Source organism: Labrus bergylta, chromosome 7 (assembly GCF_963930695.1).
Source record: "Labrus bergylta chromosome 7, fLabBer1.1, whole genome shotgun sequence".
Classification (NCBI taxonomy): domain Eukaryota; kingdom Metazoa; phylum Chordata; class Actinopteri; order Labriformes; family Labridae; genus Labrus; species Labrus bergylta.
This window is the reverse complement of record NC_089201.1, coordinates 27,576,977-27,603,014: the sequence shown is the minus strand read 5'-3', so window position 1 is coordinate 27,603,014 and position 26,038 is coordinate 27,576,977. Positions and strand designations below refer to the sequence as shown.

Here is a 26,038-nt window from a genome sequence, read left to right as displayed (position 1 = left end):
TTCTTGCCTATGGGTCAAAACAGGACTTTCTTCCAAACCTTCTGTACCGTCATGTCTATTTTGTGCACCGGAGCTGTACCATAGGTTACACTGCACACGACCGTCACAGGTCCGCGTTAAAACCTGACATGGAGCCTGATTCCGGGAACGAGCAGCTCCCAGCGTTCATTCATCCCACACACAGAACAGAAGCAGCTCGATACAGCGTGCGGGGGCGTCGCTGTTCATCGTGATTCCGTTTGATCCTCTGGAAGGAAACACCTCACATACAGGTGCGTAAACTAAAACGTGATTTATCCCCCCCCACCCCCCCCCTTCATTTCAGATTTCTTTCTTTGGACTACAAATTGTCTACAAAATTACTTTTGGAAATTATTGCATTATATTGTCCACAGCGGGCTATTATAGAGGAAACAACATTTTTTTCTAAAGTAATTCAATTCACATGATCATTGGGGTTTGTGATTTAATAATCTATATCAGTAAACAAATTAAACCTAAACGAAATCCACAGAATAATCCCATCATTGACATTGACAACATTAGTTAATTTAATTAAAATTATTTTATTTTTAGCTAATTTCAGACGATACCTGATCATTTAGCCATGTAAATGACTAAATTGTACATGCGTAATAAGGAAACTCTAATGTAAACAAACTTTGTGTAATGAAATATCTGCTTTTAAGATGAGTGCGTGGTGAAAAACAAATCTCTTGATTTATGCAATGCATCAACTTTGTAATATTTCCATGGGTGAGTATGGTGATGAATACTAGTTTGTTTTTGTAGGAGCTCGAACTGCCTACACACTATCCCCCTGATATTCAGTCTGGTTCAGGCTGTTTATGTGCTTCAGTGCTCATGTGTCGCCCTCTGCTGCCAAAAAGAAGACATTGCAGTTTAAGCACAGATGTTAAGTGTTAAAGTTACATCAAGTCCATCATTGCTCTAAAGGCACCAAAGGCAAAAAAACAACGTGTTTTTGTCATATATACAGTTATATACAGTCATATATGTTTTTAAAAGATATGGTACTCTATGATTATGCAGCTATTTGTTTAAAAAATATGTAGGGTTTAGGGCGCCGTTCTTTCTATCTTTGGCAAACAAATGGACACTAACGGATTCTATCTGATCCAAAGATAACACAGAGTTTGTTTCATTTTTTTATGAACACTCGCAATCACAAAACAACAAAAAATAGTTACTCTAGTAAATCTATATCTTGATTGACCTTCAACAATGTTACCGTTAAAACATAATAAAATAATGGTAAACACTTTTAACTGTCAGCTTTTCGTTGACAGGAAAATGCTTCCTCAGAGTCCCAAGACTCGCATTGCTCCGTCCCCTCAGTGCTTAATATATGCAGAGAGGCAAAGGTGCTTCTTAAGAAAGTACGACAATGGTTAATGATTACACAATTAAATAACATCAAGTGGGTTGAGCTTAAGGTACTGAAAAGGTCTGAGTGGATCGACTACATAAAGAAACACTGAAAATGTTTGTGTTAACCATGATTGGAGATTTAGGAGGAAAGGGTTAATAGGTTAAAGACTTAGTGGAAAATTGAATTCTGATATCAAGATCAGAATTTGAGGTTTTTTAAGGTGGTCTTAATCCTGTTCTGTTAGAAAGAGGTACAACCACTGTGCATCAACTTCCAACTTGAATACCTCTTGACATACTGCTGGTCAGTGATTGGTGCATATAAAGTGTATAATTCAGTATTAATGTGTGGAGAATACAGTACAAGTAGGAGTGCGTGTAAATAGTCTGTGCAGAGAAGGAGGATGGCAGGAATTTGCATAAAAAGGAGTTTGTGTATACTTTGGCTGAGGATGTACTTAAATTAACACTATAGTTTTGTATTAAGGATAATGTTCTTTTCCTCCAAAGGAACAGGGACCTTGCCCATCTCTGCCTCTTTATCCTCCTCAAACACCCTCAGTATATCCCAGGACCGAGGGATATACTGGCGACAGAAGGCCAGCCTTACCAGCCAGGACACTGTAATAATACATATCAAAGAGGAGACCATGGCCAGAGTCCTGTAGGGGAAGTACTGTGTGATAACACCATCCTCCTCTCTCCAGTCGGGGTACAGGATGAGAGGAGGGATCCCAAGCACTGGCTCCCCGCTCAGCCCACGCAGCAGCAGTCCCACTATATAACCACTGATAGCCCCGTAGATGTTAGCGTAGCTGACGTGCAGTACGCAAATGAGCTGCGGGAGGACCATACAGTACAGGAGGTCTCCGCTCAGCAGCCACAAGGCGAACACGCTGTCGTCACCGAAGGCTAGGCCTGTTCCTGCCAGGCCCACCAGCAGCACACTAACACGGATCACCCGCTGCAGCTCCAACTCCGATGCCTGTAAGGAGAAACGATGAAGAGGGGAATAAAAACAGAGTTATTGTGAATAAAGCTAAACACACACACACACACACACACACACACACACACACACAGGCACAAACACACACACACACACCTGCTTCCTCAAAGTCGTCTTGTATATGTTTTGCGTAAACATAGATGCTGAGGACAGCAGCACAGAGTCCATGGAGGACATGACTGCTGCAGCCACAGAACCAATGCCTAACACTGACAACCAGCCGGGTGTGAGGTTTTGCAGGGCCAGTGGCAAGATCTTCCCTGCCTCCCCTCGTTCAAAGGGAGGGGGTAGACCATACGCTGTCTGGTTCCAGTCTTAGAAGAAAGGAGAGAAAGAGAGGGTAGCAGGTATAGAGGTAGAAAAAGAGATAGACAGGGTCGAAAGGAAAATAAATAATGGGGGGGGGGAGAAGAAGCTTTTAAGATCATGGTGATGAAATAAAGATAATTTCATAAATAAATTGAGCACTTGGGAGCAGGAGGCTGGATGAAACTGGTAAATGTCCAGATAAAATCAGTATGATATGCTAACCATAACGACACACACATACATATGCAAACAAGACTAAATCTGTCCACTGTTTATCTGGGACCTCACTGTGAGAACATGTCAGCTATTTTTTTATTTTATTTATTTTTTTTAAAGTGGACAGCTGACAGTTTGCAATCATGTGTACCTGCAGAAGCAGCCACCGCTCCAATGACAACAGAGGGGATTCCCATGATAAAAGCCGTCCCTGCAGCAACAAAACAGGTGACCTGAGCCTGAGCTGAGGATGACGCAGAGAGGATCCTCTGGTAAAACGCCTGATAGGCCAGTCCCCCCAAAGCCTGCAAGAGTCGCACATTGGACGCACAAAAAAAACCCACAAGATTTATAAGTTAGCAACTTGAGCATGCAGTTTTCCTAAAAGACAATCTTACCAGTAGAGGGATGTGCAAGGTTTATGAAATCTGGAGTTGAATATTGTGGGCTTTGGTTAAATACACATAGCATGTGACGTTAGGCTAAATTTTATCCAGAAATGTTAATGACTACAAAGCTCCAGTGATGATCAACAGGGTTTCCAGGGCTTGGCACTTCAATCATCTAACACAGTGACAAAGTAAAATGTGAAACCTAACCAATAAAAGCAACTCATCCGCCCATTTTCCTGCATCGGCCAGCTCCAGCTCTCCTAACCACGATTGTCCATTTGACTGGTTGAAGTGGGCTTGGCTTTGTGAGATGTCTGTCACTGCCGGACTTAGCAGCAAAAACGGAATACAGAGCCACTGAAACAGAGACACAAAAAACAGCTGTCAGAGGAAAAACTGAGCAGAAGTAAGTTAGTTAATATTATATTGTGTTTAGAGTTGCTAACATTGTGTTTTTTTACTCATATTGTGTGTTTGGGTAACCTGCTGCTGTAACACCACAATTTCCCAGTTTGGGATCAATAAAGTAATTCTATTCTATTCTATTCTATAAGTAAAGTCTACTTGATTGCTTCAACGCTTATATTTTATTGTTCATATTGTTCAATATTTTATTGTTCATTTATTAATCTGTCTGATTCAGGTCTTCTTATTTCTGTTGACTTCACGTTATCATCCTCCTTCTCTCGTCTGTGTCATTTCTGTCACTCCCTCTCTATGTCTCTCCATGTGTGCTTCCTGTTTCTTACCAGGCTGACAAAGACAAAGCAAAGCTGGATGATGTCCGTGTATGCAACCGAGTAGAGCCCCCCTAAAAATGTGTAGATGATAGAGACTGCTGCTGAGAGGATGATGGAGAGGGCAGGCGACAGCCCAAGAATTATGCTCATAGTTCCACCTAGAATAGACGGAACAATAAAAAAGATGAGAAATAAGATGGAACATTTAGTCTTATAGTGCGTATCTTAAGCTGGTCTATGAAAGACTAAGGTGCTACACATTACTCACCCAGAGCAGCAAGGATGCAGGCCACCCACAAAATATCACTGACCAAAGCAGGAAGCAGCAGTGTTGCAGTGAATATGTTGCCATAGCGATGTTGAAATGGGTCCAACATGGTGACATAGCTCTTCGACCTCATTGGTTTCGCGAAAAACAATCCACCTTAAGAAGAAAAAGAGACAAATTTAACATACATTTTAGTTCAACACTAAAAAGATGGTGCGGCTGTGGCTCAGTTGGTAGAGTCGTCGCCTCTCGACCAGAAGATCGAGGGTTCGATCCCCAGCTGGGCAAGATGTCCGATGTGTTCTTGGGCAAGACACTTAGCCCTGAATTGCTCCTGCTGCTTCAGTGATATACGAATGGGTTTAGTTACTTCTGATGGATGATACTACATAACAATCACTACCATCAGTGTGTGAAAGGGTGTGACATGTAGTGTAAGACTAGAAAAGCGCTATATAAGCTCAAGTCCATTTACTGTTTAAATTGAAAAGGAACTATAAAGAAATAGTTGATGAATAATCTTTACAACAAAAACATTTAGTTTGTTGCAGCTTAAAGCTAATTTAAGGAGCTTTTAGCTTGTGTGGATGTTTTTGGTCCCCCAGTGGACAAAGCAGTACGTCTTTGCCTCTGCTGATCATGTCCTGTACATGTGTAGGAAGTGTTTTCAGCCAAAAATGACATCCTTGGCTTCAGAGGAACCCTCCCACCATGAGACTCTTGAGGAACATCGTGAATTCCATCAGCTTTATGGAAAAAATGACGTTTGTCCTGCGACTTCAAAAGGAGAAGAATATTGTAGAAAATGGGAATTATACAAAGATAAAGACTCGTAAATATATATTTTCTCATTAGAATGTACCATCCATTATGTACTGTACCTGTGCCTTTTACATTCTTGTATTTGATCTTATTCATAGTGTCTTGCCCTAGTCCTCACTTGTTCTGTGTTTCTTGTAAAACAAAAACAAAAAATAAAGTATAAAAAAAAAAGAACAGTCAAGCCTATCACTGTGAATCTTCGCCAAGGAAACTGTAAACAAGTGTGTTACTCCAGTGACTTCGTCGGTCACCTACCCCCGAGCAATATATCACAAATATAACTCGGAACGCACGTTGAGCCTGTGGAGGGATGGTTCAGATAGCTGTCATTGTTTGTCTCTGTTCACAGACTCCAGACTGCAGTGGATTTAATAAACATCTAGGATCAACCTCAGAGTTAGAGAGCAACACAAGTTTGAATGATTAAGTTTCCTGCTTTCATTTTGCGTTTGCACCTCCGTCCATATGCATATCCGTGTGTATTCCTCTGGTGCGCATGCGCAGCACCGTTGGAGTAATTGTTTAAATATGAGAACTGCACTGTGTTCAATTATGCAATTATTAATACAATTGTTTTTTTCTTAAGGGCAAAAATATATATTGGGGACCCATTTGATTTTCTTGGGACTCCTGTGGGATCAGCACCACTGTTACAGACTAAATCAAGTGGGAAATTCTGAAATGATCTGGAAGTGCGGATATGCACTGTTAACGTCTGTAGGTAGTCAGAAATGAGGAAAAATAATGATGAGATTTAAAAACACCTGACTGCTGCCCATCTTCATCAGTCAGTATCTTTATCTACACTCTATGGCCTACATCTGTGTCTGTGAGTCATTATTAGTCATGGCTAGTGACTAATACATAGACTAGAAGTTTCTGCTGCTAATGCTGCGATGATTGTGCAAGTCACTGTGCCATTTCTCTCCTTCACATAGCAAACAACCACATTAGCACTAAAAACACAAATTCAATAAAAGACAACTATTAATACGGATCATTCTGAACCTAAGACTTTATATTGTGTTTAAAAGAAAAAAGAATCAGCAGTACTGTAAATGTTAATCTGTTCATTCTGATGCATTAATGCGTTACGTCTTTTCAATCGATTGATCACCTGCCTTTTTGTCCCTTTCAGCGCACCGTAGCAAAAACCACCACAGTGATGGAAAATGACGCCACTGCGCTTTTCAGAGGTTCATTTTTTTGTATAAAAATAACTCCAGTTGACAAGACAGAAGTAATTTGCACCTCGTGTCAAACGGAATTAAAATGTCCCCTAAGTACTTCAAGCTTCAGCTACCGCCTGCAAGATAAGCATGGACAGTAGGGGGAGCTAGTCAGACTGATGTCAGAGGGGAACTGTATTACCAAAGCAGGTGTAGTGCTGAGAACTGCATGCACCTTGAGGGGACTTAGACCTCTTGTTGTAATGCCATCTCCAGCAATTTAAAGTTGAAAAAAGTATAACCATTCTTTCCGAGGGGGGGTAGATCAGTGACTAGAAATCTACCCACTAGAAATGATCTGAAGTTTAGTGTTGGTAAACGTGTCCTGTCTCCCAAGTAGACATGGTCTCCTTTTCTTTCACAAAACGAGTAGTAATCTTAAAAGAAAAAGATTTTCAGTCCTATCACATCACAATACTGTTTGTGTGGCTGCAAAGAGATGTTGAAGGCACTACTGGTTCAGTAAAAGTTTAGTCCTGATTTATCTGCCTGAAACATGCCATTTTGAGTCAGAACCTCTGAAAAGCTGAAGATGCTGCACATGTACTTCTTCTATGTGAGTGAATAATAATTTCTAAGAACAATAAAAAAAAAAAGGCTCATTGCCAGTTGAAATTATAAACAATTCTTTGTGTCTTAACAGAGCTGGTGGTAACGACTGCACAGATCGTTTAATCAGGGGTTACATGGTTTCAGGGATGTCGACACCTGCATGTAGGGTCAAACTTGTTTCACACATATGGATTAAGTCTGGACATCACGGGACTGGCTGATCTTGTTTGCTCACTCCAAGGAGTATGCAGAGTAAAAAACGACGAAAAATGGTATCCAATTAGACATGTCGGAACTTAACAAAAAAATTGGAAATATAGCTGCCTTGTCCCCTTCCAGCTCATCATCTCTCTGGGGAGAGCATTGAACTAGGTCAGTATGAGAGCGGGTATTGGAGGAGAGAGGAAGGTTTGACAGCTCCTCTCCACAATCAGACTAATAACATCAAATTGCACTAAGCTGCAGAGCTTAATGTGCAGGTTTGAAGCTGTAATATCATTACCGTGATATCCTTAGTGAATCAGATCAAACAGAACCCACTTTCTTTATTCTGCAGCTAGTCCAATGCACAATTGGATTGATAAAGTCGGATAACACCCTGAAAGATAAGTTGTATGAAAGTGTAACATAATGTGTTTCTCTTTAAATGGGCTCTGATAAAGGATTTTGTTAGACTGTAGTTTGTAAAATCGCTGCTGTGTAGTTCCTTTTTTCAAACCTACCAGTATTTCATTTTTTGAAGATTTATTTTTGGGCTTTTTGTGCCTTTAATGGAGAGATAGGGTAGTGGATAGAGCTGGAAATCAGGGAGAGAGAGTAGGGAATGACATGCGGGAAAGGAGCCACAGGATTCAACCCTGGGCCGCCCGCTTGGAGGACTACAGCCTCCATACATGAGGAGCGTGCAGTTACCAGCGCCCCAATGTTTTACCCTTAAATTTATTCATCTTTTAATAAAATATAAAAAACATGTCCCCCATAACACCCAGCATTGCCTTTACATACTTTTCAAATGACCTCAATCCTGGTGAAAGCCTTTAGTTGTTCGCACACACAGGACTTCTCCTGTCTGCCAGAAGTCTGAACTTTTTAGATTTCATTTCCGCTTCTCTCTGATTATGTATCAGTGACCTCGAGCAGGTTATTGCAAGCTCTTTGTGAAAATGACATGCGTCTGTAGTGATCTATGCATTGCAAGTTGTTTCTGAATTACTTCCAGTGTCATCTTGGTCAAGCTATCTTTGAAGATAAACAAAGCACAAGTGAAGTATCACATCCTTCGTTGCTTCAGTATATGAAGCGAAAAAAAACCAACAACCCTCAGGTGCTGCTACCAACACAAAACAGAGAAGGACATTTTGTTGTCGCTACTTACCCAGGACAAAATTGATAAGATACGCTGGAGGCCCCAATGCCCAGATGAGACCTTGAGTAGGAGAATAAACAGCCTCAGCAGTTCCCATAATGTAACCTCCACCAACCCATGTGGCTGTAAGACAAGCACAGAAAACAACCCAGTTCAAACTCAAGACAGTGAGGATTAGTCACTCACAGTAATGTACACCAATAAAGCACTGAATGACACACAAAAGTAATAAAATAGTTCTACCTGTCATGGTGAAAACCCCGACCAGGACGTTGATGTTGCGGCCACCCACCATGGTTACTTCGCTCTTGCTGCCGGCACATGTTTTCTCCACTTGCCTTGACTTTCGAGATGCCCAAATCCCAATTACCAGGATGACAATGTAAAAAAACACCACCGCCACCAGTCCAGGGACATCCACTGCCATGATTGTCTAGTGACACAATGCAAAGCCCAAATATTACACCAAAACGTAACATAAAAAAACACAATATGTACTCTGGAATATATAGCTGCCATTTGTTAAGATGGAGTCAGACTGACATTTTTAAGTTGTGAAATAATCCCCAATGTCTCAATTTAACCTTGACAAGCTGTGGATGGGCACTGCAGAGTCCTGCCCCACTTATCTGGTACACAGGGTTGCTCAACAAAGAAAAACATTATGAAGCCAAGACCAGACGACTACTGGATAATCTTTGGGAATTGTGATTATGGCAACCTTGGTGTTGTCTAGTTTCTTCAGTGAAAAGCACATTCCTGTAGTTTGATCCACTGTCATTGGCTGCAGTATTTTTATAAAAAGGACAAAGTGCTTCTCAACCAAGATCTTTTTTTTCCCCCCTCAGTAAGGTTACAGCATGCTTGTGCTGGGGAAAAAAATGTTTTATGTATGACACATTTAAGGCTTGTTAATGAATTGTCAGTTTCCTGGGAAATGCTATGCAATCTAGTGCTGATTGTAGGGAATAAGTGTAAAGACTGGTCTTTTAATTCTAAAGGTTTACCAGCTGTATATTTTCAGAAGACTCCCAGGAAAGAACTGCATTTAAACAACGGTAAGGAAATCATAGTGGAGCAGTTATCTTTGGGAAATGTTTACGAAATGTAAACAGTTTAAGAATAATGTTTGTATTCTGAGTTTTTGTAACTCTGTTTAGGTTGTTCAGATCGTCTGCTGAGGAAATGAAGTGGTATGGCAGTGATGTATTTGATGCTTGGTAGCCAGTTTATTATTAAGCAGATTGTTTAGGACGAAGTTCTTCCTGGTTATTTAGGGTAGGTAAGCTTCAGAATCAGAAATACTTTATTAATCTCAGGGGAAATCCTGACATTACAGCTGCTCTAACACACAATATAGAAGTAGAAATATAGTTATGTGCAATTGAGATACAAGAAATGTAAGTAAGATATAAAGCAATAAGTAGAAAAAATACTGAGGACGATAAGGAATATTTTCCTCACTGGACACTTAGCTTAAAAGATATGTATTATTGGCAGGTATTTTTTAATCCATGAGAAAATATTTTTATTTGGGGGTGGCTTTACACCACTGGAGTTTTTATTAGGAAAGTCTGCTCAAAAAAATGCTTGTTAGATTCATTTTAAACATGTTCTATTGTGAAAAAAAAAACAAGTTATTATAACTTTGGTATAAAGCAATATGTTACAGATCGAGAAAACTAAGAGGAGGACCGAGATGCAGAATTAACAAAAACTATTTATTCTTTAAACAAAAACTTACTTCAAAAAAATCCAACAAGAGAAGGAGCCACGGGTAAACTGACATACAACATACACACCGACAAACGACAATGAACTGACACGAGAGGGGAAGAAACACAGAGACTAAATGGACACAGGTGAGACTAACAAGACACAGGTGAGGACAATCAACATGGAGGGAAACACACACACAGGGGCAGGAATACAAGACAAGAAACACTGAGGACAACTACAAAACTAAATCATGAAACACTAAAAGACACACAGAACTCAAGAATGAAACTAAACACATAAAAGGAACACTAAACACTGAAATACAAAACTAAATTAGACCAAATCATGACACAATATGTTTAACACTAAATGTATTCATGCCTAGTTTAAAGATTTATACCACCTCACTTACCAGATTAGATATCTAACTAACCCCTATACGTACAACCTGTACTTTCCAATAATGTGTAACCTCTCCAAAAAAAAAATACATTATATTTGATACAAAAACCTCAGTCTATGGCCTAAACACGTATTTAGTAAGTAGCATATTATATTGCCTTTCAGTGTACAGACACAATGCTAACGGTACAGCTCATCCTGTCCTCTATTGGAGAAAAAAAAAAAAAAAGCGTGCCTCCTCTGAAATCACCATACTAGCGTTTTTTTAATCCTTCAAGTCAAAATGAAAAACGAGTCCAAAACCCGAGGGAGTCTTTCCAGATGATTTGTCTATGAGCTGGATCTATGAGAATATGTGTCTATAATGTCGCTTTTACTGATAGATCACGTTACGATCATTACATGACAATAGGAGATCTGATTTGAAGAAACACCAGACGCGTCTTACATTAATAATAATAATAATAATAATTAAGAGGAAGCCTTCATTACAATTGATGTGCTATCTATACAGTTATCGATACACGATATTGAATTATTGTTTTACATGTGTATCCAATTTATGATATAAACGCTCGTCCTCACAGGCTGAAATTACACCGCAGCCACATTAAGCTTTGTTACATAGATACAATACATGTAGGCCGATACATAGATACATAGATACAATACAGCATATTTACACGACCACTGCAATTCACTTATATAAATCCACTTGTTTTGACAATAAAAAATGAGTATGGCGTTTCATACTCATCGGAAACATCGAATTCCAATTGTCTTCGTATTTTATTTTTTTTTAGCTTACTAACCTTTGTGTAGAGTCGGGGTCTCGTCCACGCATCTGCTGCCTCCACCAAGGCTTTTGTATTGTTAAAGCGTCGGCCGCTCAATTATTCTCTATTGTCACCTTCTGAAACGTGACACCTGGAGGGGTTGCGTTCAACGGCGTCAAAAAAAACCGTGACAACGTTTTAACAAGAGGTGACTCTGCTGTCAAATAACCGATTTAAACTCTGTTGGTCGTCTCCCACTTGAAATCGAAAGCGTGAAGGATGCGTTTCCGCGCAATTTGATTAAAACAGCTGGTTCAAACAGTTTTAGCAGCAACACTTTGTCTTGAACGCAACCTGGAAAAGAGACTCTAATAAACCACAGCGTTATCTATGGTGCAGTGCTTTTACCTGTAAAAAGACACACGTGGTTTTCGCTTAAACTTGAAAATGTAGGCTAGGGTCCACTTTAAGACGTCTTCTGTAATGTCTTCCACCCACTCTGTTGGAACCAATGTGCCTGAAATGTGAAACCAGCAGCAGCACAGAACCGGGCAATCTTGAAGGCTGTGTGGAGTAGGTGTAAAAGGTTGAAAAATGTGTTTTGTCTTAAGCTAAAAAAACAACAAGGTTATTAAAAGGTTAAAAATGGATCACAAGATTCAAGGTTCAAAGCCATTGGGACATTGTAAAAGTTAATTATAGTGAAAATACAGTTCATTGCTAAAAGAACAAGTTGAATGAGTTAAAAAGAGAACCCAATATATTGGGGTCGCTATACTTTTCAGACCCTTTCCACGACAATGTGATTAAGGCTTTTGTCAAGTGCAAGTGTAAAATACGAAATGCAAAAGTGACTTGTAAAAAAAACGGAAATAATGACGTGTTAAAAATGTTGATATAGAGTAATATAAAGGTTGGATCGCTCACGCAGAATTATACAATAGGCTTACACACAGTGGCGGTTCTAGACCACTTTTACTGAGGGGGCCAAACGGGGGCCAGTTGTTTAGTCAGAGGGGAACATTAAAGGTCCCATATTCTGCTTTTTCTGGTTTTATATGCTCTTTGGTGTGTTTTCCAAGCGTCCTGTGCATGTTTAGCCACATCTATGTGCAAAAATTCAAAGTCCGCGGAAACGTTCTGCGGCGTCATTGTCAGTGTGAGATCACTGATCTAAGCCCATTGGCTCGTTGTGGCAAGCCCTGCAGCTCATGTTGAAATTTCCGAGAAGCGTGCTGAGCAACTGACCAATAACGACAGAGCGGATCGGCAGACCAATCAGAGCAGACTTGGCCCACGTGGGGTCTAACAGTGTGGGCTCAGCAGAGCGTAGCTGACGGACTGAGGGCGCGGTCACACTGGGTCACGTGCTGTACGTGCTGTACCCAAGCACGAAAAATAGACAAATATGATCGTTGATGATTTAAAAAAAATATAAATATTATGCCAAATAATATCATCATTAAATACCACAACATTAAATACCATGATTTACATTTGTTTCAGTAACAGTATTTAATACTAGATTGTGAGTCCGGTTGTTGAGTCAAATACTATATATGTGTTATTAGGGGGGCTCTTCCTTTTGGAAGGGTGGCCACGGGGCGCATATCTTCACAGCTGACACAAGTTGCACAGGAAACCGGACTCTTGATTTGTTATGTGATAATGATTTTTGTCTCAAAGTCACTGAACACACATTTTCATGACTACAACTAAGTTTACCCACATTAAGTAAAATTATACATTATTAGTTACTGGGACTATCAGACAACTTCAGGCAGTAGCAAAACCACCAATTGTATGTTTTGTAAGGGTAGGCCTATTGTTACTTATGAATGCAGCCTCTATTTTAACAGTAACAAATTGCTTGGGCTATTACTTTCCTCGGGTAGCTTACATTGTCCAATGAATCCTAGTTCTTACATCACAGAAACATTTGCTATTGGCTACCTGCCATCACATGAGGGAGAGATGATGTACAATGAATTTTCACTGTATTTCAGCAATGGGAAGACTGGGTATCCGTGAAACCTTTTAATTCAAAAGTAAATGCAAACGTCCAAAACAAATGCAATGGCTGAAACACACTGAAAATGAAACAAAGGTGCGGCACAAAGCTGACAATGCATTTGCTTTTGAATTTGTGTTTCTGAATTTGCTCTGCGTTTTTCAGTCGTTTCAGCCTTTGCCGACTGCTGCATAACTGCAGCTGGTAAGGATGGTTTGAACACCTTTTTTTTCTATTTTTACCAAGTCGGAATTTACTAGAGATACTTCATTTCTTTAATTTTCAAGATCTTAATTCAAATATCTTAAAGGGGATTTCCAAATCCAGGGCGGATTGGCCAAATTGTTCTACTTTGTCATACATCATTTGGTTTCTTACGCTATTGCCTAACTAGAATAAAGAAAGAGTCCCCTCCTTTGTTTAAAGAAACATATCAAATGCTTCTTTCTACAGAACCTCCTGGTGGTTTGCTGGCTAATGTGTATCTTGTAACCTTAACGGCCTGGTTGGAGTCCAGTCTGGAATCTCTTAGCAATAAAGGAGAAAAAAAACCCAGCCTCCAAAAAAAGAAAACAGCTTTATTTAAAGACAAATAGATGTTTATAATGTGGTGTTGTCCTTTTCGTTAGAGCATGCGTGTTGGTTGTGTTAGATTTTAGATGTCAGGGTTTTGCGTGTGTGAGCTCCTGGTTATTGGCCGCTGACAGCGGGTGGTTGAGAAGTAAAAGTCCACTCCCTGCAGGGTCAGAGGTGCACAGTATCCAGTGGTTGCTGTCCTTTTCCGCTTTGTGAGAGTCCAAGAAGGTGTGAGCTGTAACCTCATACTCTTTACCGAATGCTGTCCTGCAGAGACACAACTGTTACCTACAGATCAACAAGTTTCAGGTTACATAATTTACATATTAAGCAATACTACAGGTCTGTTGGGCAGTGGGCCCACCAGAGAATAAACCTTCATAGAGGCAAATAAGGTGGTGAACAAACACATCTGGAATGACCTACACAAACACGACAATGGACTGCCATATTGGAGCTCTTTATTTTTGACTATTGGATGCTTGTTTTGTTTTTTTCTTTGAAATCTTATTGAACCAGGAAAACCTCATTGAGATTCAGATCTCATTTACAAGAGTGTCCTGGTCCAGACAGGCGGCAGTATACATTTAACAAGTAACAGACATAAAAGCGCAAAAAAGAAAAGCTAAACTGGACCATGACAACACAAGTGAATCTGCATGGAGTGTTTTCTGCCATTCCTTCACAGGAAATAGAACTTTTTAAATTAAGATCCATCAGATTTTTGTTTTGAGCGTGTGTTAGTACGAATTTTCATGAAATTAATTCATTTTGGTAACTTTGTGAAACGTGCTATTTAAGTCTGTCTACCACTTGTTAGCACTCCTATTGTGGGTCTCTGACGCTGTAACCTTATATGGGTGAAAAACCTCAATTGTTGCAGATCTTTATTTGTGAAGGAACCAACCATATGTTGTCAACAACTGTTTGCTAGACAAAGAGTGTACATCTGTTATGAATACAAATCAGTGTCATCTCATCTTTTTTGTTTTATAGTGATGTACCCAAATAGAAAGGGATTTGTGGGCTGCACCTTTTAACAGAATATAAGCAGCACCGTGAACAATGTTACTTTGTCATTGATTTGTAAGCATGTGTGTTACGTAAAGTTGTCTGACCTCGGCCGATTAAATGCCGTGACATGTCAGTGTCACCTTGCACTGAAAAACCTGATAAAGCTTTTCCCTTCCCAGTCAGCTGACCTACACACATATTGTTGTTCTTCTCTCTCTTTCATTTTGATATCGCATATTTCACTAAATTTATTCTGATCTTTTCAAATGGACCTCCAGGCTGAAATTTAGGCAGCAACACAAAGCAAATATACCTTTCATGCACTTCATAAAACACAGAATCCTAATCTTCTCAGGCTTGGGGTATATTTGATAGGAAAAATTGAAAATTACCAGAGGACTTGATCACCCAGAGCTGCAAGTGCCTTGTTTGTCTTGCAGTGTTTTATAACCACCTTCTGATTAGCCTGTAAAAAACAACAACAACCCAAAGCTTACTTAACGATTATGTGGAGATTCTAGATGCAATTAAGATGAGGGACAACAGAAAAAGCTGATGTTGCAAAAGGTAGAGCAACGAACCAGTAATGAAACAGTAAAGACTCACAGGGACACGTTGACCCTCATATTCAAGCCTCTCCTGGGGGTCAAAGTGCGCTATCTTCCACCATGAAAGAAAGGAACAGCCTTCATCCAAGTTTACTTCTTGTAGACGGGAGTTCTTTGCACACTACACCAAACATCACGATAGTGTGAGATTGACAACAAAAGAAATCCTTGTAAAACAAAAAGGTCAAGCATCTCAGTAGTATTCTTGTTTAACTTAAGATGTGCTTGAAAACTTTTCCACATTTCTGCAATGGAAGATATCTCATCACAGTTGAAGGTCGTTAGCAGAATGTACTCTCCTTGATGGTCTTAATAAATAATTCATGTTAAAACTTGATCTACCTTTTGAAAACTTTGCAGGTCACTCATCAGGTAAAGCTGGGAACAGAAAGGAAGAGAAAAACATACAAGCACAAAGTGATAAGCACAGTTCAAAGTGAATATTTGCTATCTGAAGTCGACACTATCTTAAGAAGCTTTGTGTCCTTATAGCAAAGCAGTCAAGCTGCATCTAAGGTGACTATTCTCTTACCCCTCTGGCAAAGCCACATGTTGTTTTCAGGGCAAAACTTTGCTCATAATTCAGAGTCGATCCATCAGGACTGCCATCCACACTGTAGTTACACAGGCAGAGTTACAAATGTGCTGAATGGAATAGGTTGGGGTGATTTTCAGTGTCTTTGTTTTTTACCTGGTAAGGATGAAGGCAGTGCGCGTGCAGGCCTGAATGTCTCTTCCTGCATTGACTCCACAAGGGGCTTTTATGCCAGGGAAAGGAGTTTTAGTCACACTATTAATGTCTGCATTAATGCTTATTGCGCTGCACTCCCTGTTTTCTCCTCCTAGATTCACCAACACCACGACATCCCCAAAGTGCAACGATCCGTCCGTTGTCACAGAGAGATCAACCTGGAGCAAACACAATCAGCGTTATCGTTTCCATATCTTTCACTGTTATGATTGTTATTGCTGCTGTTAACGGTGTTCTCAGTTAGCTTGAAGTCATTTTACCGGACTCAGCATGTTCTGTTTGAGGAAGTCTTCCTTCTGGTAGAAAAGTTCACCCCTTTCTTTTTCCTCCAGATACTCTTTCTTCTCATCCTGAAAAAGAAGTTAGCATATAGGTCTACAATGTTGTCTTCTGTCCCCACCACATCACTATATACTCTAAGTCAAAGGGTTCCCAAACTATTCAGCCCATGATCCCCAAATTAAGGGTGCCACAGAGACTGGGGACCCCCCAAAGTCCATTGAGCTGGTTAAGGCATATAATGTAGAGCACAGCCCATACATGCACTAATTGGCCTATTGAAATATGGTGACACAAAAGAACAACACAAAAGAATACAACAGCCTTAAAAACTGTACACTTATTTCATATGGTTATTTATGTATTGTCTTATCTTTTTGAATAAAGAGCAGCAGACACCTACATTGTCGCTGTCATGTGCAAACTTACATTTGAAGTATTTTTCCACGGTCATTTTAATTTCAGTTCTCTTAATGAGAGGGTTATATTTGAAACTGAACTCTTTTTTGTGCCTATTTTTACAGTAATGCATATCCTTTATACAATTTTATATGATTTATTTCGTTGTGTGCTAGGAAGGCACCTTGCAACCCCCTCATGACCCTCCGGGGATCCTGGCTCCAGTGTCTTACAATTGCAATTCAATGCATAAAGCTTTGCACCTCCTGAGTGGGTCAGTGCCTCAGACCTCAAACTGCAAAGTGGCTTTTGGTGTATTAGGCTATATTACTATAATTCTGAAGGAGATTGAATATTTTACTTACAGTTAAACTATATCCTCAATTGAGAGTAGGCTACGGCAATGCCAGACAACATGAAAATATATTTCAACTGATCCAACCTCAAGAAATGAACAATTGATTATGAGGCCATCATTCAGTCAGCTCTTTGCTTTAAACTCTTTGTGAGCTTTTCCAGCAGTATGATGTAGCCTATGTTTTGTACGCCCCTTCTCTTTAGGCTGCCACATAAGGAAACACATGTTACTTTATTTCTATATTAATAACTAGAAAGGATCAGACTGTAACACTCGGTCTGGAGTGCTTATGAGTTAGGCAACATCAAAATCGACCCCCTTGTTATAATCAGTGAATCCTTGTGATTTCCAGTGAATGCTTTCATTTGAAAACGTTTAAACATATTGACGCCTTAATGTGAAAACAGGTCGATTATGTTGAATAAAAATTGGATAAATTACTAAAAGATATGATGGATGTTTTTTTTTTTTTTTTTGTAACAAACCTCTCTTAAGCGCAGCTCCTCATACCAGTTTCCAGTTTTCACGTTTCCGCGATGAGACATCACATGAGACATGATGAACTGATGCAGGCGTACTGATTAATGAACGATGAGAATGAATACTTTTCTGTCTGTGACCTGGACAGTGCAGCGCAAGCGTAGTTTGTATTATGGGTTTCCATGGTAACTGGAACGAAGCAGTCTCATGCGGCCCTTCTGTGAATTCTCGCCGGTTGTCGCGAGATGGCCACACGAGCAGTACGAGCTCGTAATGAAGACAGATAGTGTTTAAATAAACTTACAGCAGGAGCAAGTCTTTAATACTTTGTGTTTTTTCTTCGATTTTACATCAAACTAATCCACCAAAAAACACATGGTAGCACATTTCAATACACAGGCACTTACAAGTTATCCATGACAATATCATTATCATCCTCAAAAACATGGTTAAATGCAAAAAAAAAGGGGAAATAAAATATAATATTTTCGATTGGAAGAAGAATTACAAAGTAAGTAGCCTATAGCACAGAGTTTAGTGACTTTCAGGAACCATGCGGCTTCATATAAGTTTATGTAAAAATCTTTAACACTTTCCTAAATCTTTGCTCAAGTGTGTGTTTTTGTATTAGCTCAGAGAAACATCAATTCAGTCCATGTGTCTTCCATCACCGTGTCTCTTTCTTTTTGTGTGTCAGTGGCCATTGGCCCGGCCTCTGACTCCGGAGCCATTTTTGTGATTCATTTTTTGATTTCTTTCCTCAGGTGAGTCATCCTCATCTTCATCACTCCTGTCATCGCCTTCCAGCTGAAGGATGGAGCCGTGCCACAGGGAAGAGAGATACAAGATTTGGGTGAAAAAAAAAAAAAGAACATCTTAGTTGTAGAATTTGCACAGTGAATCCGTGAATCTCTTTCCTTGTGCAGGAATCAATAACACATAAATGCACACCTTGCTGAAGATACACTTGTAAAACATCCGTGAAATCAAAACAGCCCAGTAGAAGTGGAGTATTTGAAGAACACACAACATCACATTGAAGAAGTAGTAGCCAAAGAAGGGCGCAAACAGCTCGACAGGGTACACCCATGTACAGTGGATCAGCCTGTTGAGAATATCAAACACATCAAATCTCATCAGAGATCCGTATCTTGCATCATGCTGCATCTGTCAATTTTCACACACTTACCAGAATGGAAATATGACAAGTCTGGTCGTCATAAAGAGAAGTGTGAACACCACAAACATGGCATTAGCAGTCTGGTGCCACTTGGCGTAGTTTAATACTTTGGCACCCTGTGAGATAAAAAAAAAACAGGGGGGAAAAAAATCTGATTCAGATTTTTGTTTATAATAAATATTTCAGCTCGCATATAAAATCATGTGAGGCATACTTGGTAGTGATGTTGAGTTTGAATGATAAAATAATTCCCCGTAACAATTGTCTCTGCCACTACAAGAGGATAATACTCAAACACTAAATAGACTGCAGTCTATAATCTGTTGATTCAATCCTGTGTTAAATGACCCTCTTAAAGAGCAGTTTGCAGATGGGAGATCTAACTGAATCAATATATAAGACAATAGTTTAGAAAAATATATTTCAACAAAATATTTGAATTACTTCTCTACAGTGACTTCTGGCGTTCAGTTTGTTTGTTTGCTTTTTGTTTCCACATCAAATACAGACAACCGGATGTAATATAACTCCAACATTATCAACGAGGATCCAAATGCCTGTCTTGTCAATGAAGAGGAATTTGTATTTGTTTATATGCAAGCTTTAAATCGTTAGCCTGCTCGGTATCAGAGGGTCCAGGAACAGGTCGGGATTGTGGAGAAATAACGGCCACGGCAGAGACATTGAGTTGTGATGTGGCAGAAATCAGGGGAAAACTGGGCAGGTTGTCATAGTGATTGACCAGTTAGCTAGGGATATCTAAAGCTGTGTTCTGTTCATGTGACAATTTTGTTCAGCTTTGTTATCACGTATCAATGAGGAGAACTAATCATGATGAGTGATAAGTTAATAATGAGCAAGTATGAGCGTGTATCACTTCATATTACCATCTTTAATGGTAAATCTGTACTGCGTTTTACAGTGCAAAAAAAAATTATACACAATATCTACACCATTCAACCCTGCACATTTTCTTTATTTATATCTGTAGATATTTGTTCATGTATTCAATTCCCTGTGCTTGTGCATAGCTTATTATTCTTCAGATACTCTCACTCGGAACTTATTGCTTATTCTATTATTCATATTTTCATTAATATTCTATATATATATTTCTATATTTCCTACTGCTATATTGTGTGTTAAGAGCAACTGTAATTACCACATTTCCCCGTAGAATGAATAAAGTATTTATGACTCAGACTCTGATCTGTGTGGTTATCACACAGATCAATGTTAAACATCTGTGAGCTCATCGCTCTGCATTATTTTATCTCCTACTAGCCTTCAGGTAACTAACAGTCACATTCCCTGATCAGCATGTGGAGACGCACTTCATGCATTTTTATGGGCTCTGTACATAGATATGGGACATACAGAATTATGGGCGTAGTCCGACAAGTCCACATTATACCTACTCCTTTCCTCTGTATATCATCTGTATCTTCACTACACTGCGTTATAACCTGTCAAAAAAACTTCTCGTTGATTAAAGTATCACCTGTGCACTCAGCCTCCCTCCCGAGTGCGGGATCTGATTCTTAAATTAAATGCAGTCTCTTATTGAATAAATACAGACTTTATATTTACTGTGTAGCTGTACACACACAATTGTAGAACATTAAATACATCTTCACCTGTTGGAATGAAATGAGAAGTTTAAAACTAAAGATTTTTACGACCCTAAATCAGTCAAATATGACTATTACCTCATGCAGAGAGATGGGGGGAGGGGGGGGGATGTGAGAGAGACAAAAGAGAGTAGAGCAATGACAGTGTCCTGATAAACTTACTACCCCCCATGTGATTTAATATAATGTGATGTTGATAAAAAATTTTTTAAAAAAAACCTTTCCTCTAAATTTATCATGTAAAAAATGCAAAATGAAGTTTTGGCCTTGTCAACAGCCATGTTTCCAACATGTTTAATATTAATATTGTAAAAAATGTAACCTGCAAGTTGCCCTCTCATTATTGCTTCTATGTTGCAGTCTCAATACAATGCAATATTGATATTGCATAGTTGTGATCTATAGACTATCTGCAAATATGAGTGTAAATGTAAATATGACGAGGTCTTCTTCAATGTATTTCAAGAGCAAGAATGAGAAAACAAATATCATTCATGTATAGTTTGGCCAGTCAGCAATCTTTTACTAATGTTCACTTCAGTTTTCAAATGTAAATCGGTGCATATATCGACAGAAGGAAAGGGATGAGTACATGTATTTTTCCCTTTTTGTAATTTGAGCTGTTTAAATCCCTTCTGTTACAATTTAAGCGATCATTCAGACAACTTGGTTGCTGCACGTCTTGAAATTACTGACACAAATACTTTGACATACAGTATTTGAACCCTTAGTGTAATACTAAGTATTATCTTTTCTTTGAAGATAAGATAAAAGTGTTTTGCAGGCATCAAATTACTTTTCAGTGCAGTTTTAACTGTGTGTGTAGACGTCAGTGTATGACTGTATTGTCATTCTGATGCTGCAGGACTGTGACACGTCTAAATCGGTTTTCCTCTAATTGTACAAAGGCCTAAAGTACGACAATAGATATCAGAGTGCACCAGCTCTGATTTAATCTCTGACCTCGAGCAGTATGTCAGCTGAGTCATGAAGCGCCATCACGAGGGTTCCAACACGGATGTAGTTCGAGATCCAGGAGAAGCTCAGAAGAGTCAATGTGGCTATATGATGAATCACCTGCTCTTTGAAGTCCTACACACAGACACACAACAGATAAACATGTATGCGTATGACATAATAAGAATCCTAAATAAATGCATCATTTAAAGTTAAAATGCATGCATAGATGTTGCTTTAATATTGATCTTTGGTACATTGTGGATATAATATAAATACCTGCAGTAAGTGCACATGCAAATATCAATATGCTCACCTTCCGTTTCACATCAAATGTGAGGCTGAGGAGCAGAGAGAGGTAGAAGCCCATTTCCAGGAGGTAATACCAGTACTGGGATAGCAGCATGGACTGTATGGGAATATAACACACACTTATAGATGTCTATCACACTACAGTCTGTACTACTGTACAGGCCATGCTAGTAGCAACAGAAACCCATACCTGTTTAGGAAAGCCAGCCCAAACCTCCCTCAGATTATAAAGCCAGGGTTTCTGCAGCCAACAAAAACAAAGAGGGGAGGATTTAGAGAGCAGCCTTTAAATGATGAACTACAAGGGTAAATGTTGCCCACGAGCTCATGCATGTGTGTCTGCCAGAGTGTGAGGAAAAAACCCTGGAGCACATACTTGACACAGTGAAACCAGAGCAGCGCATCCACATAGGGACACAGAGACAACACAAGGACAGAGAAATGTCCCACAGCAGCAAAATGAACACTCAACAATGGGAAATTTGTCCTGCACAAAATTCATGTTCCTGTTATTAAACTGAAAAAAAATAAAAAATAAAATGTACTTACATCATAGAGAGCCCAGACTCCGTAGACAAATGCAAAAAAATAAAACACACATCTCCAACTGTTGACAGACAAGAACAATGATGTCACATATTTCAACAAATCAGTATTTAATCAGACATATGAATGCACAAAGCACACACCTGGCCTCACAGAACCTCTTGCGAAGCCCTGGACGCTCCTGGTTCCTCCTCCTCCTGAACCAGATATGAACTCTCCCTTCTGGCAAACTGGTCTTCTTACAAAGAGCCCTCACATCAGCCTGAGGCATGAGGGAAACAATCCAATTATCATATTCTGTGCATTTAGTCAACACTCTTATGAGCAGTATGATGATTTACTGAGCATCTTATTTCAGCGACAAACTTCAAGAAGCCTTTTCTGATTTGACCGATGTATCTGAAATACTAACTTTTATTCATTTACAAGCTTATGTTCAAGGATAAAGGAGGAATTTCTCAAAGGCGTCTGCAACATTGGTTTGCGTTTATTATGCTGTGGATAAAGCAGTAACCCTAATCTTTTTGCTGATCTTGTTCTGTGCATGTGTAAATCGGACTTTCTGAGAAACAAATCTCATCCTACTTTCTTTAAACGGTCAATCATTAACGTTTGCTGTGAAAAGTGTCAACAAAAGGATGTTTTGACAGCTTGCTGTATCTCACTTTGTCTGACACCTACCAAGCAACAGCATTTACGAGCATTAAAAATGACTATATATAAATGATCAATCTTCTCGCCGATGGTCTCGTTTTAATTTGTGGGTCATATAGAGGCTGATTAAATGATTTCAGTCTGTTTCATAACCAGCAAAAAAAACTACCCACAGGAGCTTTAATTAAGTAGTGTGCCTTTTTCTGGGGCGGCAGTAGCTCAGTTTGTAGGGACTTGTGTTGGGAATCAGAAGGTCACCAGTTCAAGTCCCAGCATGGACCAAGTGCAGAAATTGGCCTGGTAGCTGGAGAGGTGCATGTCCACTTCCTGAGCACTGCCAAGGTGCCCCTGAGCAAGGCACCAACCCCCCACCTCTCCATCAGTGCATGTCCATAGGATCCTGTTTGTGCATGTGTGTGTATTTTGGCCTATGTTTGTGTAGCATGTTCACTAGACAGAGTGTAAAAACGAATTTCCCCTCGCGGGATCAATAAAGAATAAATTTAATTATTTTGTTAACCTGATATATTTAAAATGTCTATAAATAGCCCCAAAGGTGTTTGTTGATACTTTGACTTTTGCTTTAGATCAGCTTTTTCTTTGATAACCCAACACACACAATGTTGTGGATGAATACTATATATTCGATCTGTGATCTGTGATATTCGACTGTCTTTTCTGTGTTTAGTAACTGAAATGGCCCCTTTGAATTTACCTGTGATGGAACCCGTGTTTGGCTGCAGAAAAAACTTTCCAGGATGTGGTTTGATTCTGCTTTAAGTCGGACCTTGTCCTTGATTCCCCACGCATTAGCCAGTGGTGTGGCCAGAAACCTGCGAGCGTTACATTAAAACGTGTGTCAGTGTTTCATATTGTGTAAATACACACAACAGTGTCCTGGTTTATTGCGTCACTCAGCCTGTGTTCTGAAACCAGACTCGCTGACATACAGGCACATTTTCCTCACAGACTGCACACTCTCACCTCTCGAACAGGTATCTGACGAGGAGCAGGCAGAGGGCGCAGGGCACCGCTGCATAAAGCTGAGAGGCTTTAGCGTAGACACGACCTTCACTGTCCTCCAGATTAGCCCAGGAGACGTTCCCGGGCAGCCACAGACGCTCCCACCATAGCCAGTCACTGACTGTCTGCAACATGCTGATTGGAGGGTTCACCCAGGGGCAATAAAACACTCAATCAGAGAGCCATGAAGCAAGACGTGAAGTTTCAGGGTCAGGCTTTAAAATGAAATCTTTTTTTCAATTCAAACATGTAATTGTAAAAGAAGATAGTGACGTCTGTGTAGGCTTTCCTGAAAACCTGCTGCAACGGAGAACTTTGACATTTTGAAAAGCAAACACAGTAACTTGCCTTTTTATTAGGTCTCTTATATGTATGAACTTTATTAGGAAACATAATTTTGCATTTTTACCTTTTATTTGTCTTTTACTTCATTTATTCATCTGTTAATATATCAAGTATTTTGGTTTGTTTTAAGTCTTAGTTCACAGCATTCTTTTCTCCCTCTCTCTCTCTCGTGTTATTTTGTGTAAAGCACTTTCTGTGACACTTACTTATATAACTAAGGCTTTATAAATAATGTCTGATTGATTGATTCAATTATTGATGGATAGGTGTAACTTCAGAAGTGAAGAAGTCACGCAAAATTTGTCATTTTTTCCTACATATTGGTTAATTTTTGGACTCCGAATATGATTTAGATCAAATATTTTTGTTAAAGTGGAGAGCACAAAGTAGAGCCAATGCAGAGCTCATAGAGTGTAACTCTATGGCAGAAACAAACAGTTAATAAATGAACACTGGAAACAGACTGGCAAGAATTTCAAGACAAAAATGCACCACTACTTATTTTGTCTTGAACCTTCAGTTGTGATTTGCCACTACCTCCTACTGGTCACTTGCCAGTAGAACCACTGTATTCACCACACTGTGTGAACTGGCCTGCAGTAATGGAGGAAATGAGTCATTTGGAGATGGAGAACAACTATAGATATCAAAGGGCAACAAAGATAAAGAAGGGTGAGGACCAAGATTAGAGAGAAGTAAATTCCTTGCTCTCGTGGACTCTGCCCACAACAGAATAGATAAAAAAGAACATTTTATCTGAGCAGTTGAAAAGCAACGTTAAAAATTTGCAATCAAAACTGTCTCGACAAATAGGCATGCTAATAAAAATTGCTTAATCTGATTAATTCAATGAGATATTAGGGTGTCCATGATACTTAATGCGAGTTAAGCCAGCATGGGAAGACGAGCATACATACCTGCAGGCAGTGTCCTCTTGACAAGTTACAACATAAGAGAGGGGAGCTGAGCAGATGCAGACAGTGTGTGACAAATATCCAAAGAAAGCAACGTCTTTAAAAGTTGGAATATCTGAAAATCTTAAATTTTCACACCTTCAAGTGTCCCGGTATTTTAATTTATGGTCAATCGATGCACATCAGTGACAGAAAACTGTCAATACTGTACACACTCACACAGAATCCCATACTCACCTTCAGTTAGTCAAGCTCCCACGGACCTGTCTATGTGAAGCCAGTCTGTTAATCATACAGTTTATGTAAAACACCTATTCCTCATCAGATAGTATATGTTATCACTCTCTGCTAAGACCTCTGGGAGAGTTTAGATAAAACAAATATTGACTCATGAGCTAATGCTTTCCCTAATGTGCTTGATATTTGTGTGAGGCGACAGGCTCCAGTGAGCAAGTCGTTTTTTTTTTTGAGCATGTGTGTGTGGTCGCTCACCTGGTTAGAGAGATCAGGATCCTTTCCTCCCACTCGGTCTGCTCGTGTGGTCACACCCTGTTGCTTGCAGCAGGTCCTTCAAGGAGAGGTGAGCTCAGCACTGGAAAGTACTCTCATGCTGTGGGAGCGTTCAGTATTCTCAGTTGTAACGGTAAACTACTGCAGTTATTAGAGTGTTTTGCATACCCTCACCTGCAAGAATTCCCTAGGAATGCTGGGAAGCCCCCCACAAAGGCCCCATTCAGTGGTGGAGCAGGGGGGGGGAGGGAGGAGGAGCCAGGGCAGGTTATGGACGGAGGAGAAAAAGGGAACTTGT

At 39.7% G+C, this 26,038-nt stretch overlaps 3 protein-coding genes across 7 annotated transcripts; all 3 read right to left on the bottom strand.

The window, feature by feature from the left end:
* Positions 1-1,156: 1,156 nt before the first annotated feature.
* LOC109991299 (high affinity choline transporter 1) lies at positions 1,157-11,741 on the bottom strand. Of its 2 annotated transcripts, none has more exons than XM_020643578.3 (9): positions 11,601-11,741; positions 8,539-8,728; positions 8,305-8,418; positions 4,327-4,482; positions 4,068-4,216; positions 3,526-3,675; positions 3,078-3,231; positions 2,498-2,715; positions 1,157-2,377 (listed from the first exon to the last, which is right to left on the bottom strand). In XM_020643578.3, the coding sequence occupies exons 2-9, from the start codon at positions 8,720-8,722 to the stop codon at positions 1,862-1,864; spliced, it is 1,641 nt and encodes a 546-aa protein (XP_020499234.1). In that variant the 5' UTR covers positions 8,723-8,728; positions 11,601-11,741; the 3' UTR covers positions 1,157-1,861. The 2 variants fall into 2 exon arrangements, with proteins under 2 accessions (XP_020499234.1, XP_020499233.1); XM_020643577.3 differs by lacking the exon at positions 11,601-11,741 and adding an exon at positions 11,229-11,550.
* Positions 11,742-13,763: 2,022 nt separating this feature from the next.
* On the bottom strand, positions 13,764-17,833 carry cfap161 (cilia and flagella associated protein 161). Of its 2 annotated transcripts, none has more exons than XM_020643575.3 (8): positions 17,674-17,833; positions 16,413-16,502; positions 16,093-16,310; positions 15,934-16,015; positions 15,744-15,779; positions 15,400-15,522; positions 15,186-15,259; positions 13,764-14,046 (listed from the first exon to the last, which is right to left on the bottom strand). In XM_020643575.3, exons 1-8 carry the CDS (start codon positions 17,743-17,745, stop codon positions 13,866-13,868), a joined length of 876 nt encoding a protein of 291 aa, XP_020499231.2. In that variant the 5' UTR covers positions 17,746-17,833; the 3' UTR covers positions 13,764-13,865. The 2 variants fall into 2 exon arrangements, with proteins under 2 accessions (XP_020499231.2, XP_065812788.1); XM_065956716.1 differs by having other exon boundaries at positions 13,899-14,041.
* A 130-nt stretch (positions 17,834-17,963) lies between these two features.
* On the bottom strand, positions 17,964-25,933 carry cers3b (ceramide synthase 3b). Of its 3 annotated transcripts, XM_065957277.1 has the most exons (12): positions 25,915-25,933; positions 25,723-25,840; positions 23,933-24,106; positions 23,664-23,781; positions 22,438-22,556; positions 22,298-22,355; positions 21,939-21,989; positions 21,753-21,845; positions 21,443-21,571; positions 18,858-18,964; positions 18,620-18,773; positions 17,964-18,475 (listed from the first exon to the last, which is right to left on the bottom strand). In XM_065957277.1, exons 3-12 carry the CDS (start codon positions 24,103-24,105, stop codon positions 18,362-18,364), a joined length of 1,116 nt encoding a protein of 371 aa, XP_065813349.1. In that variant the 5' UTR covers position 24,106; positions 25,723-25,840; positions 25,915-25,933; the 3' UTR covers positions 17,964-18,361. The 3 variants fall into 3 exon arrangements, with proteins under 3 accessions (XP_065813349.1, XP_020499227.2, XP_020499228.2); XM_020643571.3 differs by lacking the exons at positions 25,723-25,840; positions 25,915-25,933 and adding an exon at positions 25,234-25,716; XM_020643572.3 differs by lacking the exons at positions 25,723-25,840; positions 25,915-25,933 and adding an exon at positions 25,468-25,716.
* Between the last annotated feature and the right edge of the window lie 105 nt (positions 25,934-26,038).